The 23,400-nt window shown below is 46.4% G+C and overlaps 1 protein-coding gene across 2 annotated transcripts in view; it reads left to right on the forward strand.

Annotated features, from left to right (window-relative positions):
• The window catches only part of LOC102387098 (inter-alpha-trypsin inhibitor heavy chain H3), a 141,205-nt gene that overhangs the window by 35,090 nt on the left and 82,715 nt on the right, over positions 1-23,400 (forward strand). For both annotated transcript variants that reach the window (XM_025206770.1, XM_014520940.2), the window contains exons 2-3: positions 14,847-14,867; positions 21,902-22,068. In XM_025206770.1, the coding sequence (XP_025062555.1) occupies positions 22,004-22,068 (65 nt within the window). In that variant the 5' untranslated portion in view covers positions 14,847-14,867; positions 21,902-22,003. The remainder of the gene's footprint in view (positions 1-14,846; positions 14,868-21,901; positions 22,069-23,400) is intronic.

Genomic DNA, 23,400 nt, shown 5'->3' on the forward strand with positions numbered 1-23,400 from the left:
GCTCGTTGGCCCACTGGGTGATAAAAAGTTTGTGATCTGGCCCCACATTCAAAAAGGTTGGACACCCCTGCTTTAGAGCCTGGAACATAGGTGGATTTAAAGTGGAATTTAAATCTTTACTTCTGTGGGGGAAAAAAAAAATGCAGGACAATTTCCTTCCAAAGTCCTTTGTGGAACTTTATTTTTATCACAGTTTTTTCCAAAAAATTCCTAAAGCAGACAGAGAAAAGATAGATGGATAGTGAACCTAACCTGGTTTACAACCTCCCCTTTAATGTTGAGAAGAAATGGTAGATTGGTTGGTTGGTTGGTTGGCTGATTGATTGATTGATTGATTGGAGTGCAAACTGATTTGAGAAAACTGGGGTGGCAGCACATGAGGGAGAAGCACACCACCACGGGGGTAATAGAGCATTCCATTCACCCCTCTTGTGACATAAAAGCCTATCTAATTCAAATCACAAAAAAATACATACATTCAGTTACAGCTTGATTTTTGAGGACTGCCTGTTGAATGGAAATTCTATTAGGATGTTGCTCTGTTTTGTGTACATTCATGCTTTAGTCATGAGAACCGGCTGCCCCACGAGATGCCCCCCTCTTGGACCCTCCCGGGGTCTCCTCAGTATCCTTTTGCCCTTCGTTCCTGAAGTGTCTTGAGGCTCTGCTCTTGTGACTAGAGGAGGCATGGCTCTCATTTGGAGGAGAATGGAGATTTGTTTGGGGTGGCCTGTTGTCAATGCCACTCTCAGTGCATTTGCAGTCGAAACTCTGTTAGAAACTCCTGTCTAAACCTTTGATCCAGCCGCAAAATGTGATCAACCTTCTTATGGAATTCTTTAAAACATTCTACCATTTCATTACTCGTGCTTTTCATAACCTGGACATTGGCTTCCTCACTCCTCTTTAATTCATTGAAGATATCCTTAATTTTGGATATCATTTGGTCAGTGGACATAGATATGTTTTGGGACGCTTCTGCCAGTAGCTGAAGAATATTTTCCTTAGCTGCTCTTTGATTTGATCGATAATTGTGCTGACGTTGAGTGTCAACAGCTGCTCTTGATGATCCAGGGGTTGCTGTGTACAGAGAAAAAGAAAGCTCTCATCAGGTCTTTGGCTACTTTTAAACATTTTTTTTTTTAAAGAAGAGTGAATCATTGTTAAAATACTTTAATAGGACATCCTTCACAAAAATTACCAATGAAAGCCCACTATCTTATTAAGGCTACAGCCAAAAGTATTCTGCCCAGTTTCAAGGCATCCAGTCCTCCACCTGCCTGTACCTGGTACCCCTCCACCTGGAAAAACACATACCACCATCCACCCAGCGCGGAGTAGGTTAGATTTGTTTAAGGGAGAGGACCAGTCTCCCCCACCCTGGGAGACTAAGGCTCCACCTGCGCAGCAGTAATATTTTACATCCATGCCTAATACCACTGGTGTTACTTACAAGTCACCATTCATGAGGCTTGCAGGGGAGTCTCTGCCTCAGGACTCTGTTGTTGCTACTCCGAAACAGCACTTGCTTGGGAACAGAAAGGCTGAAGGACCTGGGACACTTCAACCGGTAAACAACTGTTCACCAGGGCACCCTTGGGGAAAACCAGGAATAATGGCCACAAACTCCTGGAAGACCGTTTCAGGCTCAACATTAGGAAAAACTTCTTCACAGCCAGGGTGTCCAGACTGTGGAATAAGCTCCCTCCAGAGGTGGTGCAATCACCTACCCTGGAAATCTTCAAAAGGAGACTAGATAGTCACCTTGCTGGGGGCACTTGACCCCAGCTGTCTTTCCTGCCTGGTGCAGGGGGCTGGACCCGATGATCTTCTGCGGTCCCTTCCAGCCTTACAATCCATGAATCTATGAACCAAAAGACTCCTGCAACACCATATTGGTTGAGTTGGAGTCCTCTGCCTCATCATGAACAGGAGAGTCATCATCCTGGGTGTCATGTACCAAAACACGTGGGTTAACCAGAGTAGAGGGGAGAGCTTATGTCTTGCTGTGTGCCAAAGAGGTCGTTTGAGCAGTCCCAACCACTCTGTGACTGAGTCTGTGCTTGAGGAACCTGATTGCGTGGAACTTTCAAAGTGGCTGTGGCTTGCCAAGTACTTTGGCATCAGGGAGTTTCTGGTTCCTCATCCACCAAACCTCTTGTGCCAAAATCGCTCATGCAAGCCTCTGAAGCATCTCTTTTAAGGATGGTACACAACTTCTCATAGAATCATTTGCTGTGAGGCACCTGACGAAGAATTATTGTCCTTTATGCGATGGAAGGCACACTTTAAGGACTTCATCTTACTACAACACTATTCCCAGTTGTGTTTGATACCACGTTGTTCTAATTGTTCCACAATAGAAATGTACACAAGTTTATTTCTGCAGTTTTCCAGTTGTCAACATCTTCCGTTCACCCCAAATATCAATCAGTGCCTCAACTTCTGTGTTAGTCCAGTTTGGTCCCCAGCCTTGAGAAAGATCCATCATGTCTTCCAATATTTGCCTTTTCTTGCTCCCCTCCATGCCCAGCAAAACATGTAGCAGAGCAGATGGTACAGTGTACAGCCTGCTATGACCTGATCTCAGGTATGTCCAAGGACCTGTGAACCTTTTAGGAAGAGAGGCAAAATAGAAGTGTGATTTGTGCAATCTCCAGACATTTGTAGCAGTTCTTCACTTTTGATAGTCCAGCTGCTGGCATTCAAAAGCATACTCGCACAACTATTGTGCTTGAAATTGTTGGGTGATCACTTCAGGCAATAAAGTGTGAACGTGTTAGAGTGGATCAATGAAACACATTTCCATTAGATATGCAGGCAAAAACAAACCCTTTATGAGCAGTTTCCACAGGGTGCTCAGGGTTCTTACAGTGTGGGTGGAGGGCAATGTCTTTGGTGCTCCATAATCTCTTTTTTAGGTGCAGAGCATAGAAGTTGAATATTCCATGTGCTTGAGGGTAAATTGTGGAATGGAATGGAAAGTATTCTTTCAAGCAAAGACATTGGCAGGCTGCTCCTATCCATGACTTGATTTGGGAAACTGAGGTGGTCTGTCCTGGGGAGACCATCTAAAACCATTTCAAGTAGTTTGCTTGGGCAGCCCTAACCTTCAGCTTAAAAGCAACACCAGGGAAGCCTGAAGCTACAGCTCTGCATTCAAAAGAGCTGTAAATTATTGAGATGAAACCCAAGAAATGTGTAAGGGGTAGAGTGGATGCTGTATGATTTGGTAGAGTATTCAAGCAGGCAACAGGCACTTTCTCACAAAAGACAGATGAGGATAGCCTACCTTTTGTGGAGGGAGGGAGGGAGTGTTTCACACATCAAATGAGAAATGCTGGAAGCTTAGGAAAGATTGGGGATTAGTAGGAATGTGGTAACATTTCAGATGTTTTCAACCAAAACCAGAAAGATGCAGTTACAGGGAGCACATGGTTTGTGTAGCTGTTGACATGTAAATGATGAGAGTGGTTTCATGCTAACATAGGACTGACTGTAGCAGGCTTTGAGCATCAGGGAACACAACTGGCTGAAAACGTTGCATGGCCTGCTTGCTAAAGACAATGTCTTCCATGAATCCTGATGGACTAAGCAGAAAGCAGAGGTTAATCTTAAAGGCTGTTGAACATTCACATCACGGACATATGGTTCTACTGATGTGCTTCAGCACCCTGATGCACCTGTGGTCTTGTCTTGTAAAACTCCTGAAGAGCCAACTTTGGATGTTTGCCTTGAAGAAAATGCTCTTAATTGAACTGTGCAAGCTGCTCTCACATTGCAAAAAACAAAAAGCTTCGTTTCAAAAGACTTTTGTGGCTTCCTGGCAATACATTAAGGTCAAGCCTTGCCAGATATGGGCACATGAAAGCAGCTCAGACTGGTGGCAAAGAATAGCCATGTCAACATGGAATGATGACCAGCGGCTGGAAACATTAAAAGTGAGCAAAAATAATTTCTTCCACATCATAAGCTTGCTGAAACTGCACATTCAGCGGCAGAGAACTGTCATGCGGAAGCATGTCATAGGCCTCAGGATCGGAGGAGGTTGTCATCCGGAGTGTTTCAGTGCACCCCCTGATAATTGCTGACATGGCTTACCCGCTTCTGCCTTGGCTCGTGAAGCCCTATGGCGGACAGGTGAGTGACCCACAGAAATTCCTGTTCAACAATCAGCTAAGCAAGTGCTGCATAAGTGTCAAGTGTACATTTGGGTGCTTGAAAGCTCATTAGAGATCATTCAACTGCAGGCTAAAGATCGATGCTGAGAACATCACCCCTTTCATAGTGGCAGCATGCATGCTGCGTAATATCTGTGAGACAAGGGGCAAGGTTTTCATTGAGGCGTGGAGAAAACATTTAAGCCAAGCTAGAGAGGCAGCAAGATGTACATGGAGAGCGGGAGTGCAAGGAGGGAGGTTAGATGTACAGGCAAATAGTGGCAGGGGAGCTGCCATCGGAAATTGCCTGGTGGCACACATCATGGCAGGACCAAGGAGGTGATCCTCCCCCTCTATGCGGCACTGGTCAGGCCGCAGCTGGAGTACTGCGTCCAGTTCTGGGAGCCGCACTTTAAGAGGGATGTGGACAGCATCGAGAGGGTCCAGAGGAGGGCCACCCGCATGATCAAGGGACAGCAGGGAAGGTCCTATGAGGAAAGGTTACTGGACCTGAACCTGTTCAGCCTCCAGAAGAGAAGGCTGAGGGGGGATCTTGTGGCCTGCTATAAACTAGTCAGGGGGGATCAACAGGCACTGGGGGAGTCCCTGTTCCCCTGAGCACTGCCAGGAGTGACCAGGAATAACGGTCACAAGCTGGCGGAGGGAAGGTTTAAGCTGGACATCAGGAGGCGCTACTTCACGGTCAGGGCGGCCAGGGTCTGGAACCAGCTTCCAAGTGAGGTGGTGCAGGCTCCCACCCTGGGGGGTTTTAAGAGGAGGTTAGATGACCATCTTGCTGGGGTCGTTTGACCCCCAGTACTCTTTCCTGCCATGACAGGGGGTCGGACTAGATGATCTGCCCAGGTCCCTTCCGACCCTAGAAACTATGAAACTATGGCTGCTCATGATGGGGAATGTGTTCTGTAACTGTTTGATCTGATCATTTTTATATTTCATCTTGCATTTCCTATTACTGTGTCATAGAATAAAGTCTTTCTGAGACAAAGTTTTCTTCGATACTGGGTTCATAACGGGCTCTTGGGGAGGTCTCTGTTGTGAAGAGGGCATGCTGGATGCACTATGTAGAGTACGGGGTGTGGTGTTGGGCATGGGTGAGGGGTCTGGGTTGCTTTTGGTTGGCATGCGACTTGAGAAAAAAGGCAGGAGGAAAACCTGTGGGGGATATGACTGCAGGCGATGACCGGCCAGCAGTGAAAAGATTGACATGCAAATAGACTAACTGATAAGAAAATTCCTCTCATTGAGCCTGGGCTGTTTCTTTCTTCACTTCAATCACACCAGCCCCCTGCCTTGTGGGGTTGGGGGTGTTAGCTCATGCTGGCTACGGTGCTCGCTGGGTGGAGGGGGATTTGGAGTAGGCTGATCATGACCCCCCCAACACCGCTTTGGGGGCAGCTATCCTGTGCAAGGGGATCCCCGGTACCCAAGGAATCTTAATCAACCTCAATAAGAACCCCAGCCTATCCCCACCCACATGGGTTCTCAGCTTTGGAAAAAGTCCTGCTTTTTGATGTGATAGAAATGAGAGAAGGCACAGGGTTCTTTCTGTTTTACATAAAAATTCCTGTAGTAATGTTTCCATTCAGGCTTTAGCAACAGCATGAGTGAGATACATTTTTATAAGTCCAAGCATTACATTTTCTACATTTTACATAACATTTTTCACATAAACCATTTTAATGTTGAAATACAGTGTAGAAATACATGCAGCTCCTAAATTGGGTATTTTCTTCCATAGGCACACTGCCAGACTGCAATGTTTTCTAATGCTGACAATAAGCAGGGAGGCCACATCAACTTTGTTCTAGAGTGCCATGTGCATAACTGTAAAACGTATAGTTAGTCAAAATTAACATGGACTACTTACAACACTTTAAGTAGAGCAACAAAGATTATCTTGCTGGGTTTTTTTTCTGCAGTTTTGATTTACCTGAGAGAAAGCCCTTCTTGCAGTGCAATTTTTCCTGGATAGTGAGGGAGCATGGAGGCAGGCAGTTTTTGAAATGGGGGGCCCTCAGGTGATAAGACTAGACCTCCCTTTTTTAATATTTGGCACATTAATAAGCCCACACTGAGTCCCTCAACAAGGGAAGGTTGCCCACCACCCCAGGTGCTAAAACATACCAGGCCTCAGGTAGCAAGCCCAGGCCCACCCACCAGGCATTTGTGTGTGTATGTGTGTGTGGAAGCAGGCTGAAATCGGTTATGGTGATAGGGATTCATGCCAATAAAGATGCCCTCAACAAGGGAAGCTCAGTACCAGGCAGAGCAAATATTTGGAAAGGGAATTCAGTGCTTTTATGAGAGCAAGAGAGAGAGAGAGTGTGCGTGTGTGTGTGAGTGTGAGCAAGACCCTTTCCTGGTACAGATTTACCTGGTTTCAGACCTGAGGAAATCACTTCTTTCAGGGCAGGAAATTCAGAGAAAGTGACTGCCACCAGGAAGGAGGAGTGAGGGGGAAATACAGCCCTTTTATGAGTGTGCCTGTGTGTAAGCTTGTTTTCTTTGTTTGATTATTTGTTTTAATTATTTGATTGATTATTGATTATTTGATTGATTATTTAAACAACCATGCAGGAGCAGGCACGAGGGAGGGAAGTAGGGCCTTTGCTGAACCTTAATTTTCATTTTTTGGAAAAACTGCACTGTAGCAAAAATTATTTTTAAAGGCACACATGCTACAGTAGTCTATGAGGATTTTAGAAAATGTAGAGATTTCTTGCACTTCTTGCAGTGCAGGAAATTCAGAGAAACTGACTGATTCATTATTAAATTGAGTGCGTGTGTGTGTGCGCGCGCCACCAGCCAGCAGTCATTTTCTGAGATATGGCCAGTAATCATGAAGGAAGTGCTAGGGAGGTTGTATGCCAAAGCATCACCCTGGATGCTAAGAGCCCCAGGCTTGGGGCAAGAGGGAGTTAGAGTTTGCCTGAGCTAAGAGCCGAGCCCCCAGCCATGGGGCAAAAGGGAGCTAGGGAGGGAGCATGCCTAAGCACCACCCTGTGTGCTAAAAGCCAAGCTCCAAGCCATGGAGCAAGAGGGAGGGAGGGAAGGAAGGAGGAAGGGCCTTGAAGGCTTTTGACCAAGCCCCAATGAGGGTGATAAGAGCAGCCATATTTATCTGGTTTCAGACCTGAGGAAATTCAGAGAAAATGACTGCTAACTCCAAATTTCTTCCCCCAATGGAAATGTGCAGACCACGGATTGCTTTTTAGTTGAAACCCATGATATACTAGTAGAACTTGCTTCAGCCAACTGGAAGGTGCAAGAAAATGAGTTAAGTCTGTTGCCTGTAGTTGAGGTACATACCAGTGGAAGAGCTGGGTGCTAAGAGGCAGCAGGGAAGACAGCGGGAGGGCAGATCTTTGCCTGGCCCGAGCGCTACTGAGGGTGCTCAAACCAGTGGCCAGGGGACCAGAGGGAGGGCCTTTGACCTAGGCCCACCAAGGGTGATAAGAGCACCCAGATTTACACATTTACTTATTTATTGACTTATTTATTTACAGTTTTACGTATTTACTTCATTTATTTATTGTGTATTTATTACATATTCATTACGTATTCATTTATTTACAATTTATGTATGTATATATGTATGAATGTATATATGTATTTACGTGCAATCAATACTAAAATGACTTTCTAGCTTGAGTATTGTTAGTATCCTTTACGATTATTACTAGTATAATTATGAATTTAATCATTACCATAGACAGAATTACTTGGGATAATTGTCCTCATAAGATACAAGACAGCACAATCATTAGGAAATAGGCACCCAGTTCAGTCCAGGGTCCAGCCCCTCAGATCTTTGGGCAGCCACCAGAAGAAGGCAGACAGACAAAAAAGGCAGATACATGAGAATTTTGATTATAATCGTTAGGAAAATACAGTACCCTAATACCAAAACTTAAATCTAATTATTTTGCTGAACCTACTGGCCAAAGTGAACAGACTGCCCAAAAGTCAGCCATTTCATTTCTTGTCCACCACCCAGAAATGACTGTGCTCCTTTGTATCTGGATGGAGAGTACACCGAGCACAAGTGGCGAAACACAGTGAACTAAAAAAAAATTGAGTATATAAACAAAAAATAAAAAAGGAACATTGTATACATCATCTTTGAAAAAAGTTAATGAAGTGTATTTCAGAAAGTTGCTGCTTGGACTACCTGAACATTTGTAATTTTTCTGCATTTATAAATCTTGCACACTGTAGGCCAGGTGGCCGAGCAGCAGGCAAGCCTGGAAGTAGGGCGAACAACACAGCATAGGCTGTTCTTGCCCTGAACAGAGACAAAGAATTGTAATCACTGGTAAATAATGGCATGTCGTATATTAAATTGAAATACTAATTTTTAAACTTAGAAATCATTATTTCAAGTGCATGTTTAGTTGCTGATGTATTCACACAATACTATCCCTTTGTGTGTATTTAGAAACTGTCTACATCGTGGTGAAAAGAGGCTTAAATTTTATACATACACTGCTGATGGTGAATAATCAATTGCTTTTTCAGTATTATGAATCTAAGCATATTACAAGTATCTAATAGGCACCTGGCAGTAACATTGCCAGCATTGCCACTTGAGACAGAAGCGTCAGGCATCCCTCTCAGGCTTTGTGAGTGTGTCTTCTCTTCTGCCTCTTGTGGCTGGTGGGAGCAACATTGGAGTGCTGTTGGGAGCCAAAAAATAGAAGGGAGGGAAGAAATGTGTTGAGGGGTGGATTTTAAGAGCGAGCATAAGAATTGGTTTTGGAAAACCACCATGCAGTGCCTCCTGCCCTGTTACCCCTCCTGTATGGGGTTGGGGAGAGTGCATGGGGAGGTGGAAATACTTATGCACAGGGCGGGCACACCCCTCCCCCCTTCCTCAACCATCAGCAGCAGCAGCCTGCAATCTTCTTGAGTGCTGCATTAACAATCCTGTCCCACCCAGAGGCAACTCTCCCCACTGGGCTGAGTTCTTCTGCCTCTGTCTGGTGTGCTGCTGTCAGGCTCCCCCCCACAATGAAATCAAATGCTATCTTAAAACACCACCTGATGTAAATTACCTATGTGAGGGCAGGAGGGTAAAATTGTTATGACATGCCCCCTAGCGCTTTTTACTAGTAATAGCATATTAAGCCATAACATTCTGAATTACGTACATGTTAAGTCATTAGTCGTGGTACATTATGAGAGTGGAAAAAAACCCGGGAACATCTTTAGCCAGAAAAAGCTGATGTCGTAGACAAGTGCCCAAAGTGCCAGATTTTTGGCATCACACTTCAGGGTATGGGCACATTTTAATTGAGGAATAGGCTCCCTTGCATTTACTATGGGTTAAGAATATGCCACAGGTACTTACTGTGAAATAGCTGGCATCCTGTAAGTTTACATCCTGGCTAACCTTAGAGAAACTTGCTCAGGGGTAGATCTAGGATTATGAAAAGTGGGCTGCAGATGGGGTGGCACATCAGATATATTTTTTCCACTGAAAGAGAAAGTAGATATTTTGCTAATAAGCTAGGGGGGGCAACACTACATTATTCAGTTTAAGATCAAAGCAAAAACAAATTAACTATAGGAATGTGCATTAATTTCTAGATTATATATGTAGTTTAAAAGAAGCACAACAAACAAGGCAAAAATAGTCAACAGATATTATTTCATTAGTCCTATAGTCAGAGCTAACCCTAACTGGGTGTGGGGCCCGGGGCAAATCAGCCTGTGCAGGGTCCCCTTAACACTGCATGGGGCTGTGGTACCCCCGCAAAGTGGGGGGAGCCTTCATGCTTCTTCTGCAGTACAGGGCTGAGCTACCTGTTCCAGGCAGGCCCTTCAGGAGGGGCTACAGCTGCTCTTCCCAGCTCTGTGGGGCCCCCCCCAAAGTGTGGGGCCCAGGGCAGTCACCCTGATTCCCCATACCCTAGGGATGACTCTGCCTGTAGTCATTATAGTTAAGTGTATGTCTCTTATTCAGATTCATAAAATAAAATCTAGCCTCCTTGAGCATCTTGACAGTTCCTCCAATACTTCACTGTCAATCATTTCTACACCTAAATTAATACCATACTAGAGTTAAAGTAGAGCTAAAGCCAAAAGCAGTCTGTAAGGCTATGAAGTAGAAGAGAGACATTACCAAGGATGGTTAGCAAACAGTAACATTGTAGAGTAAAGGATAGTTTGAAGAGTGGGAATCAAAACCATTAAAAAGGATAGAGGGTCATTACCATCTTGTGTGGAGAGAGAAAAGCACAACAAACAAGGCAAACAATAGTCAAAATAGTTAAGAGGCAGAACCTTGTCTGGGGAGATGTAGTTGAGGATGGTCCTGCTTTGAGCAGGAAGTTGGACTAGATGACCTCCTGAGGTCCCTTTCAACCCTAATTGTCTATGGTTTTATGACTAGCAGGAATCAGGGAGATGATGAGCTATGAAGTCAGATTACTCTCCTATCCTGGCTTAATAAAAATTATGTTGCCCCTCCCAGACTGTTGGTTTTAAACTTTGGATGGACCAGGAATGAAAGTGAAGGTGCACCTGCACCACTACATCCCCTTTGGATCCACCCTTGAATTTGCTCTTGCTCATATTTTCAGGTGCCATATTCTCCCCATGCATTCTATGCAGCTTCCAGCTACCTTATTCAGCATTGTCAATTCTAGACTGCAGAAACATTATATGCCACTGAGTATAAGTTCTATGATATATCTAGACCAAGGTTAGGCAATTATTTCAGGGCTGCAGGGCTGCTTACTAAGTTTGGTGAGCTGTTGAGGGCTGCAAGAGTAGCCCCGCCCCTTGACAGGTGCCTCATGCTCTAATTGCTATCCTGAAACCAGTAGTCCTGCCCCTAACCACTGACCTTTACGACCAAAACTTCCTCCCCTTGTCCCAAGAAGTACTCCTTTGGGGAACAGGGGGGGAGTTTGCCATCTTGGAACCAGAAAAAAACCCCAACAAATCACATGCTAAAAATCAAGCATCTACTATAACACAGTTTAATTTTATTAAAAAAAAATTTTGAACTGATTTACACGTTTGCATAATGTTTATAGTTGTGATTGCATAATTGCTCAAAAATAAAGTTTTACTCTGATATACTGTGGTGTGGGGTGTGTGGGTGGGCGGGTGAGTGTGGGGTTAGTGGGATACAGGTATGGGTTTCGTGGAGGGGTGTGGTTGTGTGCGTGCGTGAGGGAGGGGGTGGGGGCGTGGGCAGGGTGCCAGAGGTGTGCGGGCAGGGTGTGGTTGGGTGTGAAGGGTGATGTGGAGGGGTGTGAAGGAGGGTGTCATGTGGGGGGGTGCCCCCCTGCACTTCATCCATGGCGCACAGCCTCTGTCACCAGCAGCAAGCAACATGCCCTCAGGGTGCTCATTGCCCATGCAGACAGAGCCCCCTTCCCCCAGTGGTATGTGGCTCCAGCCACTTCCATGAGCTACACATGGTGGCAAGAAGTGGGCCAATTTGGCCTGTCTCCATTGCATGCGCCTCCCTGTGGCTCACATGCAGACCCCAGGACTCAGCCAGAGCTGCTGTGAGGGGGGATCCTAGCTCAGTGGAGGCAGTGGCTTGGCTGCACTCCCTGCTGCCACATGCAGTTTCTGGGACTCCACTGGGAAGCAGGGAATGGGCTGGAGTTGGCCTGGCTCCATTGTGCAGCACTCCCCATTGCTTCCTGCAGAGTTCAGGGAGCTGCACGTGGCAGCAGGGAGTGGTGAAAGCTGCCAGCTCCATCGTGTGGGGCTTCCCCCCTGTGGTGCATGAGTCCCAGGAGCTGCATGTGAGCTGTGGGGACCCCTGTGCAATGGAACCAGGCTGATCCAGGCTCTGTGATCCCACCGGCCTACTGGACGTGGTCCCTGGGCTCCGCATTCCCATCAGTCTGAAGCTTCTCTCTGCCCCCTGGCACTTCCTTACCTGCTGTTTGGAGCGCTGCAGCAGGGACATGACATGGATCTGAGTAGTTCCCCTGGCAATGGCAGCAGCTGTGTGCTGGCCAGAGCTGGGGCTCTCTGCTACATGAGGGTGGGAGTGCAACACACTGCCCCAGTGGTAGGGGGCAGGTCTCAGGCCCCAAGTGAGTGCAACAGGGGCAGCCATGGGCCAGGTGGGATATTATTAACTGTTGGGTGCCCACCCATGGACTGTATGAAATTGCCTGGCAGGCTGGATTCAGCCTGTGTGCTGTATATTGCCTGCTCCAATCTAGACTGTATTGCCTACATTTTACATGTTATAAGACATTCCCTGCTTCATTTTCCAAAACAGAGGAGACACCAGATAATAGTCCAAAAAGAAAGTACAGAAAAGGCAATAAGGTAAAGAAGATTAGTGGAAACGATAAAAGAGAAGTGTGAAGGAGACACTCTTAATTGATAAAAAGTTAGTTTGTTCTAAGTGACCAGTACAATGGAAAATGTGAAGCCATCAGCATAATGAAGATCCAGGCAGCAGGAAGGCAAGAAGCTTTTTGTGATATATTGATCCTGATTCAGCTGTCAGTAAAGTAGCTTCATTTATTTAACATTAATGAAAAGACTTTAATAAAAATTGAAGTAGATCCTCAGACAGCAGAAGTAGTAGAACAAAATGGTTGTGTTATACAGGAAGTCAAACTAAATTATCAGAATGATGATTTATTTGGCCCTGAAAAGAGCTGTTTACATTGACATTTCTTTTGTGGCCATGAGTTCAAAGATTGAAATCCATCTGCCGGCGTGATGACATTCATTATGCTTTTGCACTTAGAGGGGGAGACTGCAGGCAGGTTGTCATCTTCCCCATTAGAATGGAGCAATGATTTGGATAGACCGGAGAAGGAAAACAACTGGTTATAGTTGTTAAGATTAGAAATGAGGGGTTTTTTTAGTACTGGGATAGTTATGAAGGGGTGGTTTTGTTGGGTACAGAAGTGATTGAATTTGAGAGAACAAAAAGAGAAAAGAAGTTGGAAATGGAGTGGAGTTTCAAAAGGAAAAAAAAAGCAGAAAAGTGTCAGTATGGACGATAAGTTAAATTTTGGAAAGACTGAGTTTGAAATGGTAGTCAGGCACTTGTGAGTACATGTGTGAGAGAGACAAGGGGATGTGAGAGAGGACAGAGGTAGATATAGGAATGGAGGCAGCAGTTGAAATTATGAGTGTAATGATAAGAGTATGTAGAAAAAAACCTTTTAGCCAGGATGAAAGTTTGTCCTGGTAACTAGGGCCTTAGTGCAGGATTTAAGAGACCTGGTTTCTAATCCCTGCTCTGCCGTAAAAGTTATCTATACTTTTGGACCAATCTTTTCTGTGCTTCAATTTCTACAATTTAAGACAGAGGTATAGGGAGGTTAATTCAATTAAAGATTGGGAGGTGTTATGATGGTAATGAAAGCCATATATATTAACAAAAAAAAATTCATGTCACAGTATCTTTGCTTCAGTGTTTAGTGGAGGGTGTAAATATGAGAAGCTAACTTTGTTTGGAGTGTAACCAATGAGACTCAAAGCCAAGAAAAATAAGGAAACTGGAAACTTACTGGAACTCATTTTGGAATGGTATCCATCCCTGAACTGTGATGTGTTTTTGGAACCATTGTTTTACAACAAGTTTCAGTATTTGCATTCCAAACTTTGTTGATAAAGCTTTTTTTTTATTTGCACAGCCCACCTACACTTGGAGCAAATTTACTGACTTTTTAATAATTAATTTCTACAGTCATTTCTGCCTACAGCCTTTCATCTACTGCAATGGTTCAGTTGGAGTACTGCCACTTCTGAGATAGTTTGTGTGAAAACTGTGACCCTTGTGAGCTGAATTAGTATAAAGTTAAGGACAAGTAAGCTTGAAATCAAACGGGGATACATATATATCTAACAATTTGGGGGAGTCAAGCTTGCACACCCCATAATCTAAAGCCATTTATCCAAGGGAGATTCAGTTTGTTTGAAACAATCAAGTTGTTTGTAGCATGGAAAAAAGACACCTAAAGAATAGGAAAAGTTCCCATGCACAGAATTTCTCTTAAATCATGCCACTTCATGGGCAATATTTCCTTCCCCTGCAGAAAAGAGGTTGAACTCCATGAATCTCAGGGCACTGAGAGGTTTCTGCTATTTTCTGCTCTCTGAAGTGAAGGGAAGTTTATGATCCCATATCTTTATGCAAAAACATTTAAGCTTATTAAGAACTGAAGAGAACCATCCACCACTATCTAAAAACCATAGGAATACTAGCAATTTTAGGATGTTGCCTTAAATGGCATATAAAGGGAATTTAGTTTTTCAGTAGACTTCTATCCCCACCCCCACCTCCTTTTCTTCAATTGTATGTATTTATTTTTTGGTCTGTCTTCTTTGCTCCATTTTCAGTGTCTCCTATGCAAAAAACAAAACTGCAATGTTCAAATGATAATTTAGCTTTCAAACCTATAATTATCCCACCTAGCCAGAAGATCTGTGCCATTTGGGATCTTGTAAATAGAATAATTGGCCTTGATTCTGAATGTTTCACTCGTTCTTCTTTTGAATTAAACACTACTAACTCGTTATAAGTGCTTGTGTGAAACCAGACCCACACCCCTATCCACAATTACCTAGACATGGGAGTGCACCTGATATCAGGACATAATGATGAATCATACCTTAATGATGCATCATACTTTAGTAATGACATTTTTTTCTTATTTTTTACAGAAGAGAAATGCTGATGATGTGGTAAGTGTTTTCCATTCTAGCTGAAGTGATGCATCCAAATTCCCCATAGTAAAATAATCTTACTGTTTTCACAACTTGTGTCATATTAAAGTGAGCGCAATGGGTGGACTCCAATCTCTGTTGTGTACATAAATGACTGTTTTCTGCCATGTACCTGGGTGGTTTTGGCCCTATCTCTGTACTGAGGATGGACAAGTATGCATTAGGGCTGTGCGAAATTTCAGCAGCTGTTTAGTTTCAGAGGTGTTTTGGCCCATTTCAGCACCCGAAACACCGAATCTGAAATGAAACAGAAGGCTCCAAAATATCTCTGAATCTAAACAAAACCATCTGAAATGTTCCAGAATGTTTAGGATGTTTTGGAATGTTTCAGAGGTGGGTTTGCGGGGAAACAGAAACTCAGAAGAGGGAAGGGGAAGAGAGCAAGGGGAAGAGCTATTGACATCTGTAGCTGGCCAGTGTCTGCAATCTGTCCCTGAGGTCTGTTCCAATCCCAGTGCTCAGGGTGGGGGCAGGGGAGGAGAAACCGCATATAAGGCTCTGTGTGAAGCCTTTCTCTGCCTTTTGTGAGCTGTCTGTCTGGAAGAAACGATGTGTGAAAGGTACTGGCTGGCTGCAGTGGCTGGCTTCGTAGTAGTCAGTCTCTTGCTAGTCTGTGTTCTTGGAAAGGATTGGATACACCTTTCCAATATATTGCACATAGAAGATATATTACACACACACACATTAAACAGATAGAAGATATATTGTACATAGAAGATACATTGTACACACACACACATTTTCCAGCACAGCAAACATTATGAAGTATACTGAAAAGGCAGGTGCCAGGTCTTCTGGCAGGGGAGTTAGAGAGGGTGGGGTGAGAGCTGCAATTCTGCCCCCCAAAACAAACAAACAAACAAACAAACTTAGGCACACCCTCTTCCCTAGCAGCCAGGAGGCTTTTGCTGCTAGTGGCTGCAAGGAGGTGGGAGCAGTGTCTGCACCTGCCCCACCTCCACTAACACTAGCACTAATAATAACCACCAGCATGACAGTCTCCTCCACCCCAATTTCAGTTTCCAGCCTGAATCTTCCAGTGTCAGAGGAGGAGCTAGATCTGAAATCAGGGGAGTTCGGTGCCATAGCCAGAGTAGTTCTGGGGAAGGAGGGGGAATCTGAGTTTTTGCTCCACGCCTCTCAAAGTTCCCCTAGAGCCAGGTCTCCTTCTCCAGAAAGCACCTTGGAGGAGGTTGAGGTTGTGAAGGCAAGTGGCTCAGCTGAGTTGGCTCCTCTTGCTGTTGTGCCTCTGCCTGCTGAGGAGGGGGATAAGACAGGATCTGCACCCGCACCCCAGAAGTGAGGGGGTAGCGTAGTGTGGGAACATTTTGAGGTGGCAGATGATCCCAAGTATGCTCTCTGCCCGCACTGCTGATGCAAGACCAGCCAGAGAAAGGATGAGAAACACTTCAGCATCATGGGGATGCTGATGCATATCAGGAGGCACCACCCCTTTGCCCTTGTTCCTCCTTAAGCTTGGCACCAGTGGGAGCATGCCCAAAGGGAAGTCCCCTCTTGCTCCAAAGCCCCCATCCCCCAAGAAGCAGAGGCAGGTCACCCTGGACCAGTGGGGGAAAGGTGGAGGGAAAGGTGGAGTGCGTTCCCAAGACAAGTGAGGTCACCCAGAGCATTGGGGAGATGCTTGCCCTTCTCCTTAGTTGAGTGGCTAGGGGTCAGGCAGCTCATGGCACCAGTGGCCCCATCATACCACCCATACGCACCACCTTCAGCAGGGTGGGGGTGCCCCCCCTGTATTAGTATGAGACATGCAGGGAATACTTGAGGAAGGAGCTGTGCAAGACAGGTCCACAGGTCATCTTACACTTCACCTCAGACATCTGGGGCAGCCAGAGTGGAGACCATGCCTCTCTCTCCCTTACAGGGCACTGGTGCGATCAGTCAGGCCATCAGTGAGCTGTCCTTCAAGCGGAAGTGATGGATGAGTCCCACATGGCAACAGAGATCATGGAGGCCATGAACCACATGGTACAGGGGTGGCTTGCTGGGCAGGGCGAGGTCACCTGCAGGTTCATGGTCACCGACAATGGGGCCAATATGGTCAAGGCAGTCCATGCTGCCAACTTTGTTGGCATCTACTGTGTGTCACACAAATTCCACCTTATAGTCAGGGATGCCTTGGAGGGGGACAGGGCTGCTAGTGAGAGTGACGTTACAACCAGCCAGCTCATTTCAAAATGCAGGAAGGTGGTAGGCTACTTCCCTCAGAGCATCAAGGGGTAAAGATGCTGCGGGACAAACAGCCCGAGCTGAGTGTCCCACAGTGCACAGTCCTGCAGGATGTGGAGACTTGGTGGAACTCCCCATACCTGATGCTTGAAAGGCTGGTTAAGCAACAGAAGGCCATCCAGGAGATGGCCTTGCTTGGGGAGATTGGAATCAGTGGGCCCCTTAAAGCTGAGTGGGATGCCATGTCCCAGATCTTGGTGTTCCGCAGGCCATTCCTTGAGGCCACTGAGAGCCTCAGCACTGGTAATGCCCTCCTTAGCCAGGTGATCTCCATAGTGAGGGAGCTTCAGAACCAAATGGAGAAGTTCCAGGGGATCAATGTTCCTAGCTGGGGCAAGCTGCTGTCACCAGACATGCAGGCACTGGTGAGGTGACTGAAGGAGGGCATCAGGAAACAGCTTGATCCCTTGCGGTTCTGTACGGTCCACATGCTGGTGGCTGTGTGTCCCAAGGGTGAAGGGGAGCATGTGAACCAGCAAAACTCTGGATCATTGGATGGAGGTGCTGGTGAACAGAGTCAGGGAGTCAGAAGGGCAGAGGTGGGGGGACGTGGAAGAGAGGGAACCACTGTCCCATGCCAGCACTCCATCCAGCAGCCAGTCTCCTCCACCACAGGTACTGCCAATGTGGGCCAAGTGCATGGCTTCCATGTTGGGGTCTAATGGCACCAGACCCCAGCATCAGGCAGGTAGTGCCGAGGCCTCAGTGGCTACCAACTCACTGAGGACATGGAGCCACTGCTCTGCAACCCCTTGGCCTACTAGGCAAGCCATAGTCAGATGTGGCAGAATCTGGCCACAGTTACCTGGGAACATCTGTCCTGTCCACCTACCAGTGTTCTGAGTGAGAGAGTGTTCAGCATTGCTGGGGATGTTGTGACACCCCACTGCACCTCCTTGGATCCTGGTTTGGTGGCGCAGCTGGTGTTCCTGCAGGTGAACCTCCTGTTGCTGGGGTTCCCCAAGCTCCATGTGCAGATGGAATGAGTGCCACCCTCCTCACTCTGGCCACCTATTTCCTTTTTAATTTTTTTTTAAAAACCATTCAATGCCCCACTCTCAGAGCTGGAGGCAGCACTCACTGTATCACCAGCCAGCAGGGAAAGAACATCTCCCTGCTGAGCTCCCATTCCCGGATGAACTTGGAGGTATGGGCTGGGGCTGTGAGAAAGGAGGACACCCCAGGTCCTAGGCATGACCTAAAACTGCACCCTGCCAGTGTTGGGAGGCCTGGTGGGACTGCCAGTGGTGTGGCAGGCCCCAAGAAATGCCAGGACCGCAAACCTCCCTGATGAAAGGTGGGTAGGAGGCACCTTATAACCTCTTGCCACCACATGCATACATAGTCCTGGCTAGGGAAAGTTCAGACCTCTATGATCTTTGAAGGGCTTGCTGGTTGCAGTGGAGTTCTGAGGCTCCAGGTGAGCTTAGCTGTCTGGAATGCCATCTGTGAGGCATGGGCCGCAGTGTAAGAGAGGTATGGAGCTGCGGAATGGATGTCACCCCTAGAGATCAGAGGCCTAAATGCTTAACCTAAAAGCTTAGCAAGTTTTGGGGTTTAAAACCCTTCATCAGGCTGAGAAAGCATCTGCAATTGGTGAGTCTGCTCTTCTTGGACGGAAGAAATAGTAAAGAAGCTAGAGGCTGGCATGCAATGCAGACACGAAAGCCAGTGAGTGAAAATGTAAATTGAGGTGTCAGGGTGAGGGACAGGCTGGGAGAGAGGGGGAGGGAGAAGGGGGACATAACAGGTAAAGTGGAGAGGTACCTGGGGAGTCAGACGTCAGGCAGGTTATAGTGTCATAAATCCAATGTCTATGTTGAATCCATGAGTTTTTGTATCTAGGAGGTTGGTGAAGTGAAGTTCATAGGCTCATCTGTGAAAAGTGGTTTGTAAATTCAAACAAGCATCGAACCTCGCTAACCTCATCACCAGAAGCAAACTTCCTACAGCCCAAAATACAATTGGATATTTTTGTCTGTAATAGATTTCTGGTGTGCATTCATTCTGGTGTGCAGTTGTTGCTTGGTGTATCCTACATATTTTCATATTTAACGTTTTTGGTGGTGCTTCTGTAAGATCCAGGAGTGGTGAAGGTTCTGTTGTGGGGTGTAGTAATTGTGGGGGTACTGGAGATATGTTGGCAGGTTTTGCATTTTTTGTCATGGCATGGTCTGGATCCATTCAGTGTATTTTGGGCTGTAGGAAGTTTGCTTCTGGTGATGAGGTTAGCGAGGTTCGATGCTTGTTTGAATTTACAAACCACTTTTCACAGATGAGCCTATGAACTTCACTTCATCAACCTCCTGGATACAAAAACTCATGGACTCAAAATAAACATTGGATTTATGACACACTATAATCTGCCTGACATCTGACTCCCCAGATAGCAGGTACCTCTCCACTTTTGCCTGCTACATCCCCTTTCCACTCCACCTCCCCCACCCCCCAGCCTGTCTCTCACCCCCTGACACCTCAATTTACATTTTTACTGACTGGCTTTCTTGCCTGCATTGCATGCCAGCCTCTGGCTTTTTTACTATTCCTTCCATCCAGGAAGAGCACACACCAACTACAGATGCTTCCTCAGCCTGATGAAGGGTTTTTAAACCCGAAATCTTGCTAAAATATATTTCTCCAACTATTCAGTTGGTCTAATAAAACATATCAGAAGTACCCTTGACTGGTCCATGCTGGGGCCAGGACCCAAAGGGGGGGCAGGGGTCAAAGAGCCAGAGGCCCATCACGAGGAATGCCCAGAGCAAGAGGCTCAGGATTCTGACTGGCCTGAAAGTGGGACCAGGGCCTAAGGGGGAGCCAAAGATTCCAGAGAGGGGGCCACAGCTGGAGTGGGTGAAGGATGCAAAGTGTGAGGCATGGGCCACAGTATAGGGAGCTGTGGAATGGATGTCACCCCAAGACACCTAAATGGGCAGCCTCCCACCTTGGGAAACATCTGAATCAGTTTTCCATCAAGGAGATGTAACCTGCACTGGGAAGGCCCCCTGTTAGAGGTTACCATCCCTGCTGGTTTCATCCTGCTCTGCCTACAAACACACACACGTGTCACAAGTTTTGCTTTGAACAGTTTGAGGTGCAGTTTCACAGTAACCCCTGTACCTATCTTCTTGAAACCTGGCAGGCTTCATGGCCTCAGAAGGGGCTATCATCCCTGCAATTTTCTTCCGAATTAGGCACAAAATGACAAAGTTATAGGCCTTTTAGTGATTCCCCATTATAGCCTATGGCTGAATTACAAAACAGTGTCAAAACTCCGTAACAGTTTTGGCCGAATCAAAATGAAACAGTGATCTGAAACACCAAAACTATTCACTGTCCCTCTGAAATGGCTAAATCCAAAACCAAAATGAAACACAGCCCTAGTATACATGTGTAGTTTCAACATGTGCAGTAGCTTATGCATTGACTTGATGTATATGTACATACCTGAGTATAAGTCCAGGGAAAGATGGAGGGAAGAGAGGCCTCCCATGTTTTAGCTAAGTTGTTAAGGCACTGGCTCATGAAGTACAAGACTTGGGTTCTCACCCACTCTTATTCGGAGGGAGTTTGAACTTGTCTCACCAGATTCCCAGCATAGTACTCTAACACCCACATTATGGGTTGGGAAATATTTAGGTCCTTTTCTAGCACCCCTTTTAAAGCTGCCCCCTGGGTAACCAAGACCAGGAAGATTTGTGGGGTCAGGAGGAAGTGAGTCAGCTGGAGGGTTTGTGACTCAGTGAGATATATGTGGACTTAGAAGGGAGTAGGTTCTAACCTAGACCCCTGCTCCTAGTGAAGCAGAAATTTCCCTACTGCTTTGCTTTCCATCCACAAACTAGAAAATGCAAGATGCAGTGGCTTAACTTCAAAAGGTATGAGGGAGAAAGACCTGGGTAATGCTCAACTTGTGGTATAGTGGTTAGATTACTGTGCTGGAAAGTCAAATATACTTCTTTGAAATTCCTCTGGGCAAAGGCTTTTCGAACCCTTGTCTCCTAATTACTAAGCAAGTGCCCCAAGTGATCTAAAACACAGGATGCACTGTTTTCTCTATTTACATAGACTTACATTACTGTAGTCTCTAAGAACCTCCCAGCAACTTGAAGGCACAACAAAAGTAATTTCCCTCCTTGCTTCCTTTCCTGTAGAAACAAACACATAACATAACTTCTGTTTTAAACTATATATAGTTCTGTACTGGAGCTCTCCATAGGGTTGACTATCCCACCTAGAACAGCAAGAAGAATTTGAAATGGAATTCTGAGTCTATCTGAAAATGGCTATGGCATTTTTAAACAGGAACCTTCTAGGATTCTAAATGTGTGGCATGAGCCAGTTATTCCGCTGATCACAGAAGGAGATATATAGTGTTCACCTTTTACTAAGCATATATAGTATTATTGAATTCAGCAAGAGTAAATGGTTTAAATGCATTAAAATAGGGGAAATGTCTTCTCAACTCTGATGATATTTTGCTGTAGAGGTCATAATTACTGGTAATAGAAAAACTATTTTCACACAAAAGCCTGATTATGAACAGTATTAAAAACATTCAGGTAAATATTATTGTATTCTATTAAATAGTCATGAACAAATCCAGAACTTGTTTTTTTCATAGTAGATAGTTGCACATGTAGCCAAATGATGCAACTATCTACTATGATTTCTTCTGCTTTATAGAATAATCACCGATTTCACAAGCTTCAATGTGCTAATTTTGTCATTTTTTCATTCTTCAGATTATCAATGGTATAGAAATCTACAGCATAAAAATTGATTGCAAAGTGACTTCTCGATTTGCCCACAATGTCATCACCAGCCGAGCTGTTAACCGGGCCAACATGTCCAAAGAAGTCATTTTTGATGTTGACCTCCCTAAGACAGCCTTCATCACCAGTTTCACCATGTGTGTAAAACTTTATATTTCTATTATACATAAACAATATGGGTGGATATAATTCACAGATATAGAGATGAACTGCATTCAGAATCTGAACTAGGGATATAAACAGTTAAATGGTTAAATGACAGTTATATTTATACCGTTTACCACTAACAGTTTACCGTTTAGTAACCTCTGGCAGGAATGTCCCTGGCCCCTTATGTCTTCACCAGGCACCTGGTGCTCCATGGGCCCCAGACCACTGGCAGGGGAAGTGGATGCAGCCAAGCCACTAGGGGGCACTGTCCAGCTGCAAAGCTGTTGCTTCCCTTCATCCCCATGGGCAGGGGCAGGGGTTGGGGCTGCAGATAGAGCTGGGGTTATTGACCTCTCCTGTGCTTGGATCCTACCACCATGGGGAGGGGGGAAGTGCTGGACCCCTCCACAGGGGTCAAGTGGGGCATTTCTGCCACACCAGTGAGGCTCTCAGCCCTGCAGTGGGTCTGCCTGGCCCCCCACAGCAGTGGGGCCTGGGCAGGGCAATGGATGACAGGTTCCCTGAACCTCCCACGTATGTGGCACCATGGCCTGAACCTCCTGCTGCATATGTGGCACCATGGCCTGGAAGACTCCTCCTTGCTACTGGGTCAGGCCCTCCACGGCTTGCCCCGGGGGAAGCAAGGGTCCAGTCCCAGTGGGTCAGCCTCTGCCTGGCATGCTGCATCCTTCCTCCTCCCGCCCATGGTGCTGGGGCTGTGTAGCATCAGGCCCAGCCCTGAAACAAGCTGAACAAATAGCTGGCTCAGCCCAAGGAGGAGCTGTGGCAGTGTGAGGAGGCAGTGCTGGGTCTGAGGGTCACTGCTGGGCCCCGGGGGAAGCAAGGGTCCAGTCCCAGTGGGTCAGCCTCTGCCTGGCATGCTGCATCCTTCCTCCTCCCGCCCATGGTGCTGGGGCTGTGTAGCATCAGGCCCAGCCCTGAAACAAGCTGAACAAATAGCTGGCTCAGCCCAAGGAGGAGCTGTGGCAGTGTGAGGAGGCAGTGCTGGGTCTGAGGGTCACTGCTGGCCTCTCATGTGGTAAGCATGTCCCCGGGAGCTGCACTGGCCTGCTGCGTCACCACCCCTCAGGAGCGCCTGGGGCGGCAGTCACCACATGAGGGGCCAGCAGCATACCCTTAGACCCTGTCCTGCCTGCTCCAGCTGTTGCAGTGCCTCCTCAAGCCAAGATAGCAACATGCTCAGCCCTGCCTCAGGGCTGGGCCATGTCCTGTGTGGCCCCAGCACCACAGGTGGAGGGGGAAAGAGGCCACTCCATTGGGACCAGACCCCCCCCCCCCCCCCCCCCCCCCCCAACGGG

The sequence above is a fragment of the Alligator sinensis genome, unplaced genomic scaffold (assembly GCF_000455745.1).
Source record: "Alligator sinensis unplaced genomic scaffold, ASM45574v1 scaffold78_1, whole genome shotgun sequence".
Classification (NCBI taxonomy): domain Eukaryota; kingdom Metazoa; phylum Chordata; order Crocodylia; family Alligatoridae; genus Alligator; species Alligator sinensis.